This window comes from Aureobasidium pullulans (genome assembly GCF_000721785.1).
Source record: "Aureobasidium pullulans EXF-150 unplaced genomic scaffold scaffold_14, whole genome shotgun sequence".
NCBI classification, from domain to species: Eukaryota; Fungi; Ascomycota; class Dothideomycetes; order Dothideales; family Saccotheciaceae; genus Aureobasidium; species Aureobasidium pullulans.
The window spans coordinates 503841-521935 of record NW_021941034.1 but is presented as its reverse complement, the minus strand read 5'-3'; the positions used below and the strand labels follow the sequence as shown (position 1 = coordinate 521935).

Below are 18095 nucleotides of genomic sequence, written 5' to 3'. Positions count from 1 at the left end.
TGAGCCCGCACTTCCGACTGCCTTTTCGCACTCACAAATTCTCTACCAGCATCACGACTCTTCCAACGACAAAATAAGTCTCAGTCTCCGCCCAAACTCGCGGTTAAATCGATTGATTCTCTTGTCTTATCAACAACCACCGTGAGTCTTTCTCTCGCACGATACCGACCCAATATCGCATTTTCGCATCGCGCGTTTCGAACATCGGCTGACTGACGGTTTTCCGCGCATCCAGAAAATGAAGTACCTCGCAGCCTACCTCCTCCTCAACCTCGCCGGCAACGAGCAGCCCTCTGCCGAGGACATCAAGTCCGTCCTCTCCTCCGTCGGTGTCGACGCTGAGGGCGAGCGTCTCGACAAGCTCATCTCCGAGCTCGAGGGCAAGAACATCCAGGAGGTACGAATAAACCCGCCAAACCGCAAATTCTCCATCGCAAACGCATTACTTACACCTTCCACAGCTGATCTCCGAGGGTTCCGCCAAGCTCGCCTCCGTTCCTTCCGGCGGTGCTGGTGCCGCCGCTGGCTCTGCTCCCGCTGCTGGTGCCGCCGCCGAGGCTGCCCCCGCCGAGGAGAAGGCCGAGGAGAAGGAGGAGTCCGACGACGACATGGGCTTCGGTCTCTTCGACTAAGCGTCTCGCAACATCCGTTGAAAAAAACCGGTGTGCAAGGGTGGTTCTGTTTGTGGGAGCAGTCGGGCGCATGGGAAAAGGTCTCTACGTCAAAGCCGCAAAAGGCACGGCCATACTCTGAATGCTTTATTTGTAGCCAGGGCCACGAATGGAGAACTCTGCAATTCCTCCATGACAATCTTGTCGTATTCTCGTTTACATGTGAAATTTGTCTACTTGTCTCCAGTTGCTGCATACCGCAGTCCTGCACTTTTAACGCAAGCAACAGGGGTGATTCTTCAACATCAAAGCACGCTCTCCATCATGCCAATAATTTTCACATTCTACTATGCAGTCTTGACTGATGATTACCATATTTATCATAGCCGTGAAGATCCATTTATCAAGGTGCCTTTCACTAATGAATGGCACCGTCGCGGAGGAGCTGGCAGGTCATGTGATCCACGCACGGACGCGAAGCGAGAGGCACAAGATTTTGTTCGAATTTGCCCACAGCGCTTTCGAACCCAGCTTGCGTCCCGACAACTTCGACCAGTACACACGACACAATGGCCGACTCTGAATACGTATGTCTGCGCCCTTCTCTCGCTATACACTGCTGCGCCGCTTGAACAATTGCTGACTTTGATTTCACAGAACGCCGAGGAGGCTGCCGGTATGAGATGACTCTAAACGCACCGCACCCCTTCGCGACACCGCGCAATGGAATAAAACCCTGTGGACAGGCCACGAAAGGGGTGCAGGAAGATGGAACATGGACTGACTGAGTCGTCGCAATAGCCCTCAAGGCCAAGAGATCCTTCAAGAAGTTCACCTACCGTGGTATCGACCTTGACCAGCTCCTCGACCTCTCTTCCGAGCAGCTCCGCGATGTCGTCCACGCCCGTGCCCGCAGACGCTTCAACCGTGGTCTTAAGCGCAAGCCCATGGGTCTCATCAAGAAGCTCCGCAAGGCAAAGCAGGAGGCCAAGCCCAACGAGAAGCCCGACCTCGTCAAGACCCACCTCCGTGACATGATCATCGTCCCCGAGATGATCGGCTCCGTCGTCGGTGTCTACTCCGGTAAGGAGTTCAACCAGGTCGAAGTCAAGGCCGAGATGGTCGGTCACTACCTTGGTGAATTCTCCATCTCATAGTAAGTTGCTCTGCGCACTCGGTCTGCCTCGACCAGCTCTCTGACAACCCTCCAGCAAGCCCGTCAAGCACGGTCGCCCCGGTATTGGTGCTACCCACTCTTCCCGTTTCATTCCCCTCAAGTAAGCGGGACGTTTACTCGAAGATGCTACGGTCAACAAAAGTTTGGGAATGGATTCATTGTCGTCTGGCGCTGGTATACAGTGCTCTCAGATATCCATAGGCTGCAATGAACCGCCTCACGAAACTCACGTCTTTTCAATTTCAACCCTGATGTGCAAATGTGATTGTAATGTTTCGTGCATGATATGTTGAGGGCAATATAGCCCATGTTGCAATCGCGGCGCGCTCTTGGTACGCCAGTGTCTTCGCGCCCAGGCGGAGATGTCATGTTACATCCATATCAAGCCCTTATCGCGCCCTATCAACCAACTTGTAAAGTCATTCTGCTTTTTCTCTACCAGCCCCAATGTACGCCTATCTAGCCGGCTAAAGGTTTGACTGATGGTACGGGTGGGCGTGCGGGTCTTCCTGGGGCTCTGTCTCGCAACAACACTGTGCACCGACGGCTTGACCTTCCTTCCTACGAACTCCCGCGTTGACATCCATATCAATATCTTATCGACACCTTGTCAACACTTCCTCACAAGTCACCATCGGCAGCTTTCGGAAGCGATATCGCTGCACCACCCAACATCTCCACCAGCATTGTAACCCGGGGCCTGGGGTGCCCAGTCGACCCCAAGGCCGCCGGTGCCAAAGCCAAGATCTCAACTTCATCGGTGTTGCGATAGGCGTGCATCTATCCGAATCTGTACTTTTGAAGGGGTAACAGAATCTCTGACGGAAACCTTGCCCAATAACTATTACCCCTCCAAAACTCGGCCATGCCAAAATCACTCACCAAACTTACCTACTCACCGCGATCTGAGCCACAGTCCAGTACGATAGCGTGAAAGAACGTGCCTCTCTCCTCGCCGATAGTGGACCATCCCGTGCTGCCAGCAGGTTTTCGTGAGGTATCATCGGGTAGGCTCAGCATGAAATGGCTTCATCCTGGAGGCTATATAAACCATGAAGTTCTCGTAAGTCTGCTGCTCAATTACAAAGTCAACCACTTTCCAACATACTTTCGTTCCCTTGTCTATCGCTCAATTCTCTCCCTCGTTATTCCTGGAAAGAAGCATACAACCATCTATCAAGATGCTCAGGACTCTATCTCTTCTCGCTGCATTGGGCCCTCTCAGTCATGCTGCTGCCCTCCCTACCTTCCCTCAACTTGAAGTCCGTCAATCTGTAGCTAGCGTCAATGCCAGTCTAGGAAACGTCACTATCTTCGCTACCGGTACGTTTATGTCCTTTTAAAGCTATCGATACGACTCGCTAACAGTCTACAGGTGGTACTATTGCTGGCTCTGCCGGGTCAGGCGTTCAGACAACTGGTTATACCGCTGGAGCGGTCGCTATCCAGACTCTGATTGATGCTGTGCCGGAGCTATTGAATATCTCAAATATCAACGGCATTCAAGTAGCGAATGTGGACTCGGGCAACATTAACGCAACTGTCCTGCTCGAACTCAATCGCCAAATCACAGCTGAATTGGCCAAAAATACTTCTACTGGCGCCGTCATAACTCATGGCACCGACACCCTCGAAGAGACAGCGTTTTTCTTGGACCTCACTATCGAGTCAAAGAAGCCTGTCGTGGTTGTTGGCGCAATGCGTCCTTCTACTGCTACATCTGCAGATGGACCTCTGAACCTGTACCAGGCTGTGACACTGGCTGTTACTCCTGAAGCTGAGAGTCGTGGCACCATGGTGACCCTGAACGACCGTATTGACAGTGCCTTCTATGTGGTAAAGAACAATGCCAACTCGTTGGATACCTTCAAGGCAATCGAGCAAGGCCACCTCGGTTTCTTCTTGGACTCTATCCCTCAGTTCTACTACTCTGCGGCAACACCGGCCGGAAAGCCTTTCTTCGACCTCGCCCCCCTTAATCTGACTTCATTGCCTCACGTCGATGTTCTCTATGGTCACCAAGACAGTAACCCAGAGCTTATCAGAGCCGCCGCTGAATCGGGTGCTGAGGCCATCGTTTTCGCCGGTACTGGTGCTGGCGGCTGGACTACCAAGGGCAGACAGGTCGCCCAGGCTGTCTACAACGAGACTGGTATCCCCATGGTCTTCTCCACTCGCACTATGAATGGATTCGTCTCGCCCCAGTCCAACGACTGGGCTATCTCCAGTGGTAACCTTGACCCCCAGAAGGCTCGCATCCTGCTGCAGTGCGCCCTTGCTGTTGGCTACAACACAACAGAGATTGCCGATATCTTTGATGCACTTCAGGTTTCATAGAGGCTGCTGAGGATCAGGCTTGTTTAGCGATTGGGTTTTAGAAGTAATCTGCCGATGATGTCCTCTGCAGGTGTTCGGGCTGTACTGGTAAATTCAAGTAGAGGTCTGCAAAATATATATAGACGAATATCACGAATCATTGACACGGACGTCTGGGAAACGCTGGCCATAGCTGTGAATTTGGTCAACGTGTGAACATTGTGCTGGATGCCAATAATTCGCGGCCGCCAATGGTTCCGAACACTTTAAGATGGTGATAGTTCTTTTGTAACTATTTTCAAGTACTCATATGCCAGACTAATTAATGACTGGCACCTCACAAGGTGCATGGGATTGATTTTCGAGGTCGGAACTATTGTTCGCACGGACACCCTGACATGCTGGCCCAGCCTCGAGAGTTCGAGGAAACGACCCAACGCATTCCTCTTTCATCAGACATGTAATCTCGCGCCCACCAGAGCCACAATACTCAACTCTGATACGATCGTTAAATTCTCTCACAAGGCACACCCAATCTTGTGCGAACATCACCCATGATTGTTCAGTGAGCGTTTCGATACGCCTCGAGCGACAATTCACCCCTAGAACGCGCCCAGAGTGCGCTGATACACGACAACCATGTCCAACTACGGTAGAGTGGGGTTCCATCGCCCACCGCCGGCTGACAGCACCGACGACTCTGGAAGTGACTCTGATCATGACGGCGCCGAACTCAGACCCCGCACCTCGACCGACATCAGACAGCTGGACCTGAAGATACTCGAAACAGAGGAGGAGGCAGAGGAGCTATTGACCAAGAAAGAGAAAGAGCGAGGACTCAAAGGACTGTTTGCTCGCAAGGATGGCCCATCCAGCGGTGTCAAGATCAGCAAGAAAGAGCGCAGAAGATTCCAGCGAGAGGCCAAGCGCAATGGAAAGAAACAGCCCAAAGAGGAGGAAGAGAGTGAGCTCATGTATGACATGGAAGAGGGCCACAAAGACAGCTCTGATTCGTCGGCCAATTCCTCCGATGTCGACAGGTTGAGAATGAAAGAGCTGCCAGAACCCAGTCGTCGCGGTCCACGAGTCTGGAAGCTGACTGCCATCCATGTCGTTATAATAATCGCCTTCTTCGGCCTCTTACTTGGTGCCTATCTGGCTTCTCGCAACACCAACAAAGCTCGTCCTCTGTCGAATGCCCTCAGCAATGGCACCTCTGTCTTCGCACCCACTACCATCCTCATATCGCTAGACGGCTTCCGCGCCGACTTCCTTCATCGCAACATCACGCCATCTCTGAATGCCTTTGTCCAAGCTGGTGTATCACCCGAATTTCTCAATCCAAGCTTTCCTTCAATCACATTCCCAAATCACATGACGCTTGTTACTGGCCTGTACCCAGAATCCCATGGTGTGGTGGGTAACAGCTTCTGGGACCCTCATTTGAAAGAGGATTTCTTCTACACTGACCCCGCAAGAAGCATGCAACCCAAATGGTGGAACGCAGACCCTATTTGGGTCACTGCAGAAGAGCAAAACGTTCGCGCTGCCATTCACATGTGGCCTGGATCTGAAGCACATATTGGTGACATTGAGCCTACCTATGTTGACAAGTACAAAGGCCATGAGCTGCTTGGCAATAAGGTTGATCGTATTCTGGGTCTGCTTGATCTTCCTGGGCCACTCGACAAGGATGCAAAACCCGAAAGTCCACGACCGCAATTGATAGCCGCCTATGTGCCGGATGTTGATCGTGATGGTCATTTGTATGGTCCAAACGGCACTGAAATCAGATCTACCATCTCTAGTGTCGACTCTATGTTGGGTGAGCTGTTCTCTGGCCTAGAGCAGCGAAACCTGACCGATATCGTCAACATTGTCATTGTGTCCGACCATGGTATGGCTACGACCTCAACCTCTCGCTTAGTCCAGCTCGACGACATCATCGACATGTCTCTTATTGAGCGTAGCGATGGATGGCCATTGTACGGATTGCGTCCGAAGAACGACTCCGACATCGAGCCTTTGTACAACCATCTCAAGCAGGAAGCAGCTGCAATGGAAGGATTCGATGTCTATCTAAAAGATCGCGACATGCCCGAACGTTATCACTTCTCGCGTAATGACCGCATCGCGCCTCTGTGGGTAATACCCAGGACTGGATGGGCTATTGTGGTCAAGGAGGAATTTAACGTGAAAGAGGCTAAAAAGACCGGCCAAGTTTACCACCCTCGAGGTGTACACGGATACGACCACGAACATCCGCTCATGCGAGCCATTTTCGTGGCTAGGGGACCTGCTTTCCCTCACACGCCTGGAAGCAAAGTTGAACCCTTCCAGAATATTGAGGTCTATAATCTTGTCTGCGACTCCGTTGGCATTGTCCCTAAGCCGAACAATGGCACGCTTCGCTTACCGCTTAAGCCTATTGGTTTGCATGACTCCATGCCACCTACAGAGATCCCGGAAGACATGCCCGAGGACGTGCCAGAAGATGTTTCCTCTACTTCTATCGAATCTAGCGAAACAATCCCTTCCGCTGCGGCTTCTTCTACGACTGTGACGCAAGTGGCCGCATCCTCGACGCCAGCGTCACGACCGGCCATTGCCACCACAGAGGCCGCTGCTCCATCGCGACCCGTCATCCACGACGATGTCAGTCCTGAAGACGAAGACAAGGATGGTAAAGACACGAATCTCTGGTGGGACTGGGTTAAGGGAAAACTTGACGGCGCCAAAGAATGGGCGACCGGACTTTACGATACAGTATCGGACAAGATTTCGAACACTGCTGCATCTCCTTCGGAGGGCAGTGACTGAGCATTATGACAACACCTTGTTTCAAGGCTTCAGGCATGCTCATGTGACTTTGTTCAGTCTTTCCCATAACCTGTATCTCCGTAAGTCGACATTAATCATTCAGGAACCATCCACGTGCAGTCCTCACTTTTCGCACGCTACCTTGCTCTACTTTTGGGTCATTAGTGCCACCGTGTCCACCATTTGGTTCCATGAGGCAGTTGTGCGCAAGTTTGTAGGTCACGGGCTGCTTGACTACCAATACCTATATAGCCACCGCTGCCTCCCATTTCCCCTCTCTTCCTTTCTTCTGTATCTTCCAGTTACAGCAGACGTGTCATTTCAAAAAGCACCGCTCAACAAAAGCTCTTAACTCAAGACCTCTCTCTCTCTCAGCATCAGAATTTATTCTTTTGCTTCTACCTCTTTACCATCTTCAGCATGGCTTCAACTACCACTTCCTCTGGCTGCTCTAGCATGCCCATCACCAACAATACTACTACCTCTGGCAGATCGACTTCATCCTCGAACCTGACCTTTGGATTAGAGTATGAGTTCAAGCTCCGAGTCACCGCCGAGCAGCTCCAACAAGAACTCAGAAGCAATCCCACGACCAGCAATATCGAAGTCGTCACCAACCCTGGTCGAGTCCGTCTGTCCAAAGCCGGACCCCAGTATTTGCAGAACGATTACCTCAATTTTGCCTTCCGCGACCCCGGTAATCATCCACAGAGCACTACACTCGTGAGCAAGACCACCGGAAAGCAATGCGACTTTCGTGGATACACCACAGAAGCTCTCAAAATTGTTCAGAGATGCCTGCAGGCCATTCCGGACTACCACAGTACAACAATATATCAGGGTGCAAGCAAACAGCAAGACTTCTCGTCCGCTCGCCTGCATCTCACAAACGACACCAGTCTGAATGGCCTCACCAACGCCACCAAGGTCTCGAGAGGCCTATGCACCCCTGAAGAGGCCAATACCACCGACTTCATCGCCTGCGAGATCGTGACTGCCCCTCACTCATCGCTTGAAGAAGCCTCCGAAGAGATCGCCAAAGTCTCCACCGCCCTGTGTTCCGACCATCTCGACTATCACATGGACGATGAATGCGCTATGCATATCCACGTCGGTAAAGAAGATGGTACACCATTCAGCCTGAAGACTCTCCAGCACCTGGCTTACCTCGTACTTGTATACGAACACGAGGCTGCTCGTTGGACAATTCCTCGCAACCGTGGTGCTGATTTCGAGACGGCGTCAAACCGTGTCGATTTTGCAACCGAATGCCCAGCCCCAGAGCCGCATCACGCCTATATCTGCGACGAAGCTGGCGCCATCACCGAAGGATCTGTAGAAGTGATATGGAATTACCAGTCGCTCGCAGAGATCCGCAAGGCCCTGTTCGACGACGTCGATGCCGCCGAAGACCCACTCAAAGCATTTGTCAAGCTCATGGGATCAACCAAAGGCCGCATTGTCAACTTCTCCTACTGCGGTCGCGACATCACCAACAACGAACCGGCTGCCACCGTCGAGTTCCGTCAGCACCAAGGTACTCTCGACAGCGGCGACGTTCTCCATTGGGGCCGTCATTGTACCGCCCTCGTCGCTCTTGCCGAAAAGTACGCCACCACGAACACCCAGTGCCCCATCACCGCCTGGACCGACACCATCGACATTGAACAACTATGGAGGGAAATGACTCTGCCCGAGTCAACCAGACATTTCTATCGCTGTCGCATCCAGGAATTTGATGCGCGTTGGCCCGACGTGCACCCGACTCCTCTATGCGAACCCGACATGGTTTTCGATGACGATTTTTCTTTCTCTGACGACGAGGAGTCCGAGGACTCTGAGCCGGACATGACTGAAGCCGAAGTACAGGAGAAGTGAGTTTTCCCTATCGAGTGTAGCCTTTTTCTTTCACGAAAAAAGAGCACCTCCACTCACGAGGATTGATCATTTGTAACAGCATGGTTGTTGTTTGAATTATTGTGTGAGCATTTTGTTTTTATCTTGTAACTCTTTTCCCACTGGGTCATCATCATATTTCCCAGTGGTTTTTTAGCGAGGCAAGAGACTGTGCGAGGAGTCATTTGTTTGTGTTATTTGGAAAGGTCGCATTGCAACATCATCATCTTGCGAGTCGTTTTCTTTGGGTTTACCATGCTGTTTGGAGAATAATAATGTTAAGAATTCGGTGTTTAGAAAGCCAGAAAGGAAAAAAAGCTTGTTCGTTGTACTGTCTTTGCTTGTGCCTCCTTCATGCCTTCCTCTTTGCATGTGAATATCTGCTGTCAGTGCCTCTTCTGTGCTAAAGTCTGTTACGCATGTTGTCTGAATGCACGATAATTTCCAAAGCAGCGTTATATCCACTGAGAGCGTATCAGACAGCTCATCTCTTTGGACCGGTGGTAGTAGAACAAAGGCATTGTGAATCTCTACAGCTTGAATGTCTCGAAAAATGATCGCAGAAGGGGGACCCAAGTGACGCACATGTTTAGGTAGTCCTGTCGAACAACCCGATGACCATGACTTCTATTGCTCGCCGCTTGGTATGGTTGAGGGCACAAGGTGAGGTCAACACTGTAATGCAGTTTACCCCTCTTGGTTCATGAATGTACTAGCGCGACAGATGCCCACTCTATCATGGAGCTGGGAAGCAAATGTGCCACTGTGAGTTGTGCCTTGCGCCATAATAAGCGCCCACAGTAGTGAAACGATCTCTCTGGTGTGCGTCTGGTGCAAATACCGTGTAGCGGATAGGAGGAGCATCTGCATTTCACAGAGATCTGCATTTCACGGAGCGTTATGATTGGCCAGGGCCCGCAAAAATGCGTGCACCGAAATATTCGCAGCTTTGCTCTTTCATGTAAAAGCACCATCAATCTTTGGAAACAGACTGACAGAAAAACGCCATGGATCAATTAATTCTCTCTGGCCATTTCATGACGTTCTGAACAACTGTTACGTTTGTGGAATAACACCCGGTTGAGCACAAGGGGCTGTATAAGCCGGGCTGCCAAAACTGTGATACGAAGTGACATTTATTCTGGCGCGCGCTTCCCAAAGCTCAAGCAAGGGTATTTTCCGTCCTTTTTTTTTACCTAGCTAGCTGGCAAGTCATGCATGGCGTCTGGCAAATTTACATACATGTGGAAGGCAACTCCCTCTCGGAATAGCAACGGATCGTAAATATCGACAGTGTATCCGTCCCGTTCACCGACGCGTTCGATACCATCTGCAGCCACCATGCGAGCTGTAAGCACTACATGTACGTCGAGTGAGTGGGGTGACACAGCCTTGACATCTCAGCTTCGAGGTTCCAGCCTTCAATGATCTGTTCGACTTTCTGGAGCACCAAGATCATCGTATCACTAGACGTTTTCGCAGCCACGAGATCAGGATCTCGCCCACTTGAATATGCGAACGATACAGCAGATCAATAACACCGTCAGTAAGTGGCGTGTAAACCATATGAGAACGCGCGGACGTGGACACAACTTGTAGCATGGTGTATCTTTGACATGCGCGCCACGGGAAGCTCGAGGGCGCTTAGCAAAATGGCTGTACCAGCCCTCTGGGGAAAAGCACAATGTGGATATGAGCCTCGCGCTTACAAGGCAGACATTATTCCTCAGCAATCGCGTAGCCCTGTCTGCTATCTTGCTTTATAAGATACCCCGACCCTCCTTCGGAGACTCCAAGTCAAGACTGTAGTCTGGTTCTTCACACTTGTCACATCGACTTTTTCACGTAGATTATCTTCATCCCGATATGGCATCAGCGACATACGCCTCACCAGATGCGAGTGCCATGGATTTCGACCTACAAGAGATCGTACTATACCTTTGTATCGGCCGGATCGACGAAGCTTTGCTATGCCTTAAGCGTAATGTCCAAACCGACTCGTACGTCTTCCTCTCATACTTCGGTCTTCGGTCTTATCCTTGGCTGTACTAAAGCTAAAGTTCTAGCAGACCAGAAGACGAGACATCCACCATCACGATCGAGCAGCCAATGCCATCATCAGACCCACTTATGCTCGCATGTATGGCTCTGACACTGAAGCTCTCCAACGATAACCTCAAGGGCTCGGCAGACTACTTGCTTCGTCGTGCTCTAGGGCTTTCGGCGGATCTTAGAAACTGTCTTGGGTGTCTTGCGTTCTCCCCTAGGCCCGACCTGGAATCACAACGCCTTGAGCCTCGAGTACGCCAGTTCATGGTGGCTACTCTCGGACTTTGGCTGCGTCGAGATGTTTTGAGATGGGTCCATCCCATCATTCCTGACGAATTGAGCAAGTCTAAGGCCACCGGCATAGCTACACTGGCTACAGAGTGCGACGATAACTCTTACATGCTCACTGATCGTGGTCTCGCTGACGATGCCTCTCAAGCGCCTTTGACCGAAGGTGTAGATGAAACACAGCAATCGCAATGGCTTTATTCCCTGCAGTTGTATATTGTATATATTATCGCAGCTATCTCGCTGATGGCTCTTGTGGCTTTTATGGTAATGTCAGTTCGGACTTCAGACCGAAGAAGGTGGTGGCAGAGTCAGCCCTTAGGAGGGCAATTCACACTTGCGCAAGCGAAAGGTATCGACTTCATCGCTGGTGCGTTACTCGCACCGTCCATACTGGCGGCTCTGGGCTTTCTGTGGTTTTCGAGCGCGCGAAGCTCGATATCCATCAACCAAGGCACGAAAATGAAAGGCGTACCTCTGCGCGCCTTGGTTGAAGCCAGTAGCACTTCGACTGGGAGCTACAACCTTTTCAAATTTAAGAATTTCATGAGCAGTGGTAGGCCACCATTCATGACTCTTGGAATACTCACGTTGGTGGTCGCCTTCGCTCAGTCTTTCGTCTCGAACATTATTGCCTACGAGGCTTACGACCATCAACGGCAGAACAGTACTTTCAATCTCACGAGTCTGAGCGACGACGCTATCCATAGGACCATGTCATTTCCCCAAGGAACAACGGCAATTGGGTTGAAAGACTACGATCCTTACCTGTTCGATTCGAATCAAACAGCGAGCTTTGCAGATCGAGTCACCGGTCTTTTGACTGCAATGAGTGTGCGCAACAATGCCGGTTCGCAACAAACCTCACCATCATATGTTGGCATCAACGCAACAAGTGATTCACTCGCCTTTGACTCCTCTGTGCGTCAATTGCACAACGTTGGGGCGTATCGTTTGACAATGCAATGCAATGCTTTGCAACCATCTCAGCTCGCGATTCAGCAGCTGGGCACATACTCGACCCAGATCTCACCTCGCTTTTCTGACTCAAATGTTCTATATCAAAGCTTCTATCCTGGCCGGATCTCATCGCTCCAAACTGCAACAAATGACTACTATGCGTATACGGCTTTCGACTTCAGTTCCAAGAACGTTTTCCTCGGCTATCTTGCCAGTTTCAATATGTCCACTGAACGTTTCAACTCTTCCTACGGAGCAGTGACGCCACGGGCAATGAACATGACACTGTCTGGGTTCAATGGCACTAAAGTCATAATGTCTTCATGGGGTCTGAATTGTACCATATTACGCCAAACGGGTCTCGTGAATCTGACGCGATCGGAACTGAATCTCGAATGGACAGTGGATACATCGTTCTTCGACTCCAAGAAACAGCAAGTCCGTAATCTCATGTCGGATTGGCAAGTCGCTCTTGGTTGGAGTGCGCCTGGAGCATCGAGCCCTGGAATCGCCCCAGCTATGGCTTTCAATCTAGAAACACCAGAGGGTGCTTCTTCCACTGACCTTGACTACTTTGCGAGAAACTTCTTGGAAGCATCTGCCGCCCTCGAAAAAACAGTATACGAAGTCGCCGCCGGGAACTCAACACGAGCCAAGAACGCCACTGTGCAAGGCACCATGAAAATACAACTCTACCGCATAACCTTCATCCCAGCCATCGCCTTCGCTTCGATTCTTACTATCTGCATTGCTGCATCACTGACCGCAGGACTGGCGTGGTATTCGGAGATATCCTTACGCACACCCAGAGGCAGGATAATCGACGGCTTGCGATTGACATCAGATCTCTTGCTCGCCTTCCAAGGTCAGCAGTACGATCTGCCGAAATCCCATAGCGATTCAGATACTGTCGAGAAGCGGGGGAAAGGGTTTCGTGTTTACTACAAGCCTTGGACGGAAGGCACTCAGGCCAGTATTCGCCTTGATCAGGTTTAGATGTTGCATGATTTATATAGTGTTGAAGAGATACGAAGGAACGCAAGACTCTATGTGAACAACAGATTTCAAGAATTTGATCATTTTCTTACCTGCTGACTTCTGTCGCAACATGGTCGGATGCGCGTGATATGCATAGATGTGCTTGCTTTATGAATACATAACGGATCCGTACGATATGCGCATTAAATTATGCCACCAAAGAATATGCAGCCGAAAGGCCGCCCTTCGGCACCCGCCTCCTTCCCTCAACCTCTTCACAACAATCAACAAGATGGTAATCAGTAAACTCTGTCATACGACCATGGCATGGCTACATCTCATGTTACTGGATTCAAGTTAGAACCCTCCAAGTACGCGAAGAATTCAATCAATATTTATTCTGCTGCCTACCAGCACGCCATGAAGGATTTGGGATACTGTACAGTATTAATATGAATGGCTCTTCGCTCTGGAAAGGCTAGGTATCCAACCTAAATCAATTCGAAATCAATCACGATGGTCTGGAGAGCTGATCCAGTTGACTTTTCGAAGCGTGTTGATCGTGATGCGATTAAAGGCAGGAGCGTGTTGATTACTGGAGGTGCTGATGGCTTAGGCTATGGTATTGCGAAAGCAGTGGCTGAGTCTGGGTAAGACTGCTTTGAGAAATATCTGGCCTGTGGTGTGAGCTGACAAATACAGCGCTTATGTCACGATCGCAGACATGAATGAAACACTCGGGCAGCAGCGCCAGAGCGAACTGACCGAAGCTGGCTATCAGTATGGCTCGTTACTGAAAATCGTTCAAGCAATCACTGATGACATTATAGCGTCCACTTTGTCAAGGCAGACATCACTTCATGGGAGTCTTTGACATTGGCATTCAAGGCTGCTATCGAGTACTCGCCAACCCACAGTCTGGACATTGTCATCGCCAACGCTGGACTTTCCGGAGGCTCCATCCTGGAAAAGGCATTCCCGAAAGACCTGGATGAGAATGCCGACCTGCCTCAGCCCTCGACACTAGACCTCAATGTCAATCTAACTGGCACATACTACACAACAGTGCTTGCACTCCACTACTTCAAGAAGACACACAGTCCCTCTGACAACTTCAAGAAGCATCTGATACTCATGAGCTCGTTGGCCGGATATGCCGAAGACACACTCGCATCAACATACATGGCTGCAAAATTCGGTGTCCGAGGGTTGTGGAAGTCCATCAGATACCAGGAAGACGCTTTTGGGTTTCCCTTCCGCACACAGCTCATCGCACCTTGCTTTGTGCGTACCAAAATGACTGAGTCGTTCGTCGACCATATTGCAAAAGCTGGTGTGAATGTATCTCAAGTCGAGGATGTGGTTGGACCGGTCATGCGCGTGCTTTGTGATGAGGAAGTTAGTGGAAGATCGCTCTGCACAGTCGGTAACAAGGTATTCGATATGGGAGATGATCCTGCTGGTGGCGATGGCTCGAAGGCTTTGTGGAAAGCCTTGGCGGATGAGGAGTATTTTGGACCGGGAGCGAAAGGGTTGGTCAGATATGATGAGTTCTTTCGGTCAGAGTAAAGTATGCCATATTGACAACTTCTGTAAGTGCCCGCGTATTCAAAGTCTTGTTTGGGAGCTGTGTAGCAAGTCTGATTTCTGCCTTGGCTCTGGGGGCAAGAACGACCAGTCCGGAACCACACTTCACTACGGGCGGGGAAACACACATTGGCGACACTGCGTTGGTTGGACAGGAGAGTCCTGGGAAAGCCGGATGCTCAACTGCATTCACAATGGCCATTCGACGCCGGCCACGGATGCTATGACGAAAAGAGAGCACGGATCCACCGATACTTGTGGTCATACAAGCTGTAAGAGACTGAGACGGCTGACCCCGTGTCTATGGTTGGTGGTCCACAACAAACATGCACTATCCGTGCGACCATGAAAACGTCAACAATCCAGTCCAACTTCTCCAACATCGTGCGAACTCGAAGATTCCGATGAAACACGCGGCTTCTATGAGGAGCACCCTCGGCGGAGACACAGTCCGTCTCTATTCTTGACTGTCACCGAAGATATTGTCAGACTCTCCACACTGTACAGGTACGTACAGAGGAGTAGAGTCGTACATTGAGCTTATTACTTGTTGGCATCCTTCCAGAAAGCTTGAATGACAGCCATCGCAAATAGAGTCCACAAGTTCAGCTAGCGACGGAATCATCTCGCAAGTCGAGAGAGCGCACGGAAACCACTCGGAAAGGCCGCGACTACCTTCTATTACTGGACCCAGTTACGAATGGTCAGCCTCGTACTTGCCGAGCTGGCGATTACCAACAACAACAGAGCAGAGTCGTATGCGATATACGCAATGCAGATCCGGCGACTTGGACGACTCTGCTTACAGTTCACCACGAATACAACTCTCGTATGCCATGGTATATAGCCTCTCTAACTGCAGCATCATTTGTCACAGCATCAACTCATCACAATACTGCAAAGCATCAGCCTGACTCCCAAATACCTTGCTACTCTATCTTCCATCCAAAGCCAAAAGAACACTTTTCAATCACCAACATGCATTTCTCCACCACCACCGCGATCCTGACATTTGCTGCCTCGATCACCTCTGTCTCAGCAGGATCCAATGCCAAATACCGTCGTCAAGCCGCCGACCCCTGCATGCTCGACTCCGTCACCAGCAACCCCTCCTCAGCCGATGCCAAAGCCGCCATCGATCAATGGAACACCGACGTCAACACCGTCAACGCCTTCCTAAACCAAGCCAGCGGTCTCGCCCTCGGCATGGAGATCCAAAACGCCACCATGCAAACCCTCCTATTCGCCCAAGACGAACCTTGCCAGCTCAAAACCCTCATCAGCAACAGCGATTTCGTCGGCGGCGGCACCGATGCCTTCAACTGTGCCGCCATGGATTTGATGATGGTGTTTGACACCCATGTTCTCGATAACCTTAGGAGCATCATCATGATGCCTATGGATAGCGATGTGATCGATCACGCCATCAACGATATCAACAACTTCAGATGCTGCAATGTTTTGCCCGATGCCAATATCCTTTGGTTGGATTCTGCTACTGATAATGGTATTTCCGATCAAGTCAACTTTACACCTGGGTTGGAAGATGCGTGTGCGCATATCGATTGTTCTACTTTGTCTACTGCTGCTAACTGCACTTCGCTGAACAATGGCAACAACCCCCTGAAGTTGCGTGTCTAGATGGAGTTTCTAGAGGTTTGGCTTTGATGAAATAGGATGTTGGTATCGCATCACATGACATCTTGGCTATCTCTTCGTGGATGAATGTGTTGGCAGTCGATGGGCCTTTTGCTCAGTCTTTGTCATTCTTGGTCTGGTTTTCATGAACGAAGTCGGTCGTTTTCTTTTTTAGCTGAGTGGCAGTAGTAGTCCCACATAGTCATTCGTTTACCTCGAGAGAATCGTAGTCGTTGTTTACTACATCTTTTATATCGCAAGAACTTTGGTCTGATCCTGTGGTGATCGCTTGGTATGCATAGCAATAGCCATGTGGATATCTATAGAGAAAGAAAGAGAACTCCGAAGAGAGAAGTTGCATCGAGCAGTGAACAACAGAGACATCACAGAAGAACACAAAGTATGAAAGACCGTCACAGAAAGCATGAGAGAGAGAGAAAAGTGATTTGCAACAAAACGAGCAAAGTAATATTTGATAGAAAGAAAACCCAAGATGGACTTTTTTTTCTCGAATAAACGAAGCCGTCGCCAACAAGCAATGATCAAATCAGCCGCGGCAATCAACATTTCCCACCCGAGAAAAAAAAAAGCCCATCAAGTTGATGGATTCGCATATTGTTAAAAACGAAGAAGAAGAAATATACAGAATGAATTTTGACCCTAGATAGGGTCAAAAACGCCTCAAAGGTACGCAAAAAGGCCCCTGTCAGCTAATCCATGCCTTCGCCCATTGCATCAAAACCAAAAATCTACTACTACTACTCATGCTTCAAAAAAAGAAGTGGAAGAGTAGCAGAAGTGATTTAGTTGTATTGAAGAGAGCATGATGACATGAAGGGACGTCCACCCTGCAGAGTGCATGAAGACATGAAGGGGCGTCCACCCTGGAGGATACAGCCAGCTTGCTTGTACGAAATTCTGCTGGTGCTGAAGGTGAGGACGGGAGCGTCGGTAGCGGTGAAAGTGACGTTGGCCATTGTTGATAGAGTTTTTGGAAAGGTTTGGTTACTTGAAAAGCTGGGAGAAGAAAGCTGTGTAAGTAAATTGGGTTGTAAAAAGTTTTGTGGGTGTGTGAGGGTGGTGGGGGGAGGCTCACTAATGAGTGTATAAGTTTGTTATGTACTTGGAAAAGTGGAAGATCTGAGGTTTGGTGGTTGCGAGGAGGGTGATTTATATCGAGTGGTAAGACAATGGGGATGGATGTCTTTGATGTGTTGGGCTTGTTGGAGTCGGTTCGTGTTGGCTGGGTTGGAGCGTGTTGACTTGGTCTGAAGTGTTCTGGTCCGTGTGATTTGTTCTTGGAGATAAAGAAGAGGAGCAGGAGATCAAAGAAGAGATGGACTGAAATAGTAGACGGAGATTGCTTTCTATCAATCTTTACCGAGTGGGCATTGTGTTGGTGGTCTTGATATTGTTGTGCATACACAAAGGCATGGCAGGCCAGAGCGGCGACAGGCAGCGTATGGTCATCGTGTTTGTGGGAGATCAATATGATTCAAGTAGACAGAACGCAGTAGGAACCATGAGGTTCTGGCTGCTGATTTTGTCAGCGAGTTGAGTGAGCGAAGTCAAGCGCGAAATCTGATATTGGCAGACCAGGTGATCAGAATGCACCGACACTAATAACACAAACGCAGCAAATGTCCTAATTGAGTTCAAATCTCGAACTTGAACTGAAAGCGGCGATTCGAGGAAGCCCAAATGGCGGTCGGTGGAGGCAGATTTGGAAGGGGCGAAGCTTAGTATTGTTCTCCTGGAGTCCCACTTTCCCACTT

General features: G+C 50.1%; 8 protein-coding genes across 8 annotated transcripts; all 8 read left to right on the top strand.

The window, feature by feature from the left end:
• Nucleotides 1-89: 89 nt before the first annotated feature.
• On the top strand, nt 90-738 carry M438DRAFT_347322 (ribosomal protein 60S). The gene is made up of 3 exons (XM_029905875.1): nt 90-141; nt 236-397; nt 462-738. The coding sequence occupies exons 2-3, from the start codon at nt 239-241 to the stop codon at nt 630-632; spliced, it is 330 nt and encodes a 109-aa protein (XP_029758761.1). The 5' UTR covers nt 90-141; nt 236-238; the 3' UTR covers nt 633-738.
• A 402-nt stretch (nt 739-1140) lies between these two features.
• On the top strand, nt 1141-2034 carry M438DRAFT_347321 (putative 40S ribosomal protein S15). The gene is made up of 4 exons (XM_029905874.1): nt 1141-1198; nt 1269-1287; nt 1413-1767; nt 1823-2034. Exons 1-4 carry the CDS (start codon nt 1181-1183, stop codon nt 1890-1892), a joined length of 462 nt encoding a protein of 153 aa, XP_029758760.1. The 5' UTR covers nt 1141-1180; the 3' UTR covers nt 1893-2034.
• A 935-nt stretch (nt 2035-2969) lies between these two features.
• On the top strand, nt 2970-4125 carry M438DRAFT_277643 (L-asparaginase; the record flags this gene model as incomplete). Its single annotated transcript, XM_029900942.1, has 2 exons — nt 2970-3111; nt 3164-4125. 2 exons carry the CDS (start codon nt 2970-2972, stop codon nt 4123-4125), a joined length of 1104 nt encoding a protein of 367 aa, XP_029758759.1.
• A 1026-nt stretch (nt 4126-5151) lies between these two features.
• M438DRAFT_277701 (Phosphodiest-domain-containing protein) lies at nt 5152-6924 on the top strand (the record flags this gene model as incomplete). Its single annotated transcript, XM_029900945.1, has 1 exon — nt 5152-6924. One exon carries the CDS (start codon nt 5152-5154, stop codon nt 6922-6924), a length of 1773 nt encoding a protein of 590 aa, XP_029758758.1.
• A 210-nt stretch (nt 6925-7134) lies between these two features.
• Nucleotides 7135-8935, top strand: M438DRAFT_53773 (uncharacterized protein). Its single transcript, XM_029910170.1, has 2 exons — nt 7135-8798; nt 8882-8935. The coding sequence occupies exons 1-2, from the start codon at nt 7345-7347 to the stop codon at nt 8895-8897; spliced, it is 1470 nt and encodes a 489-aa protein (XP_029758757.1). The 5' UTR covers nt 7135-7344; the 3' UTR covers nt 8898-8935.
• Nucleotides 8936-12426: 3491 nt separating this feature from the next.
• On the top strand, nt 12427-13174 carry M438DRAFT_347318 (uncharacterized protein). The gene has a single exon (XM_029905873.1). It carries the CDS (start codon nt 12433-12435, stop codon nt 13111-13113), a length of 681 nt encoding a protein of 226 aa, XP_029758756.1. The 5' UTR covers nt 12427-12432; the 3' UTR covers nt 13114-13174.
• A 437-nt stretch (nt 13175-13611) lies between these two features.
• On the top strand, nt 13612-14664 carry M438DRAFT_277665 (NAD(P)-binding protein; the record flags this gene model as incomplete). Its single annotated transcript, XM_029900944.1, has 3 exons — nt 13612-13745; nt 13798-13875; nt 13926-14664. The coding sequence occupies 3 exons, from the start codon at nt 13612-13614 to the stop codon at nt 14662-14664; spliced, it is 951 nt and encodes a 316-aa protein (XP_029758755.1).
• A 925-nt stretch (nt 14665-15589) lies between these two features.
• Nucleotides 15590-16540, top strand: M438DRAFT_382350 (uncharacterized protein). Its single transcript, XM_029908919.1, has one exon. It carries the CDS (start codon nt 15661-15663, stop codon nt 16321-16323), a length of 663 nt encoding a protein of 220 aa, XP_029758754.1. The 5' UTR covers nt 15590-15660; the 3' UTR covers nt 16324-16540.
• Nucleotides 16541-18095: the final 1555 nt, after the last annotated feature.

Coding starts and splice junctions, on each gene's coding strand:
- M438DRAFT_347322 (XM_029905875.1), top strand. CDS start 239: ATGAAGTACCTCGCAGCCTACCTCCTCCTCAACCTCGCCGGCAACGAG. Junction 398..461: donor AGGGCAAGAACATCCAGGAG/GTACGAATAAAC, acceptor CACCTTCCACAG/CTGATCTCCGAGGGTTCCGC.
- M438DRAFT_347321 (XM_029905874.1), top strand. Junction 1,768..1,822: donor GGTGAATTCTCCATCTCATA/GTAAGTTGCTCT, acceptor ACAACCCTCCAG/CAAGCCCGTCAAGCACGGTC.
- M438DRAFT_53773 (XM_029910170.1), top strand. CDS start 7,345: ATGGCTTCAACTACCACTTCCTCTGGCTGCTCTAGCATGCCCATCACC.
- M438DRAFT_347318 (XM_029905873.1), top strand. CDS start 12,433: ATGTCTTCATGGGGTCTGAATTGTACCATATTACGCCAAACGGGTCTC.
- M438DRAFT_382350 (XM_029908919.1), top strand. CDS start 15,661: ATGCATTTCTCCACCACCACCGCGATCCTGACATTTGCTGCCTCGATC.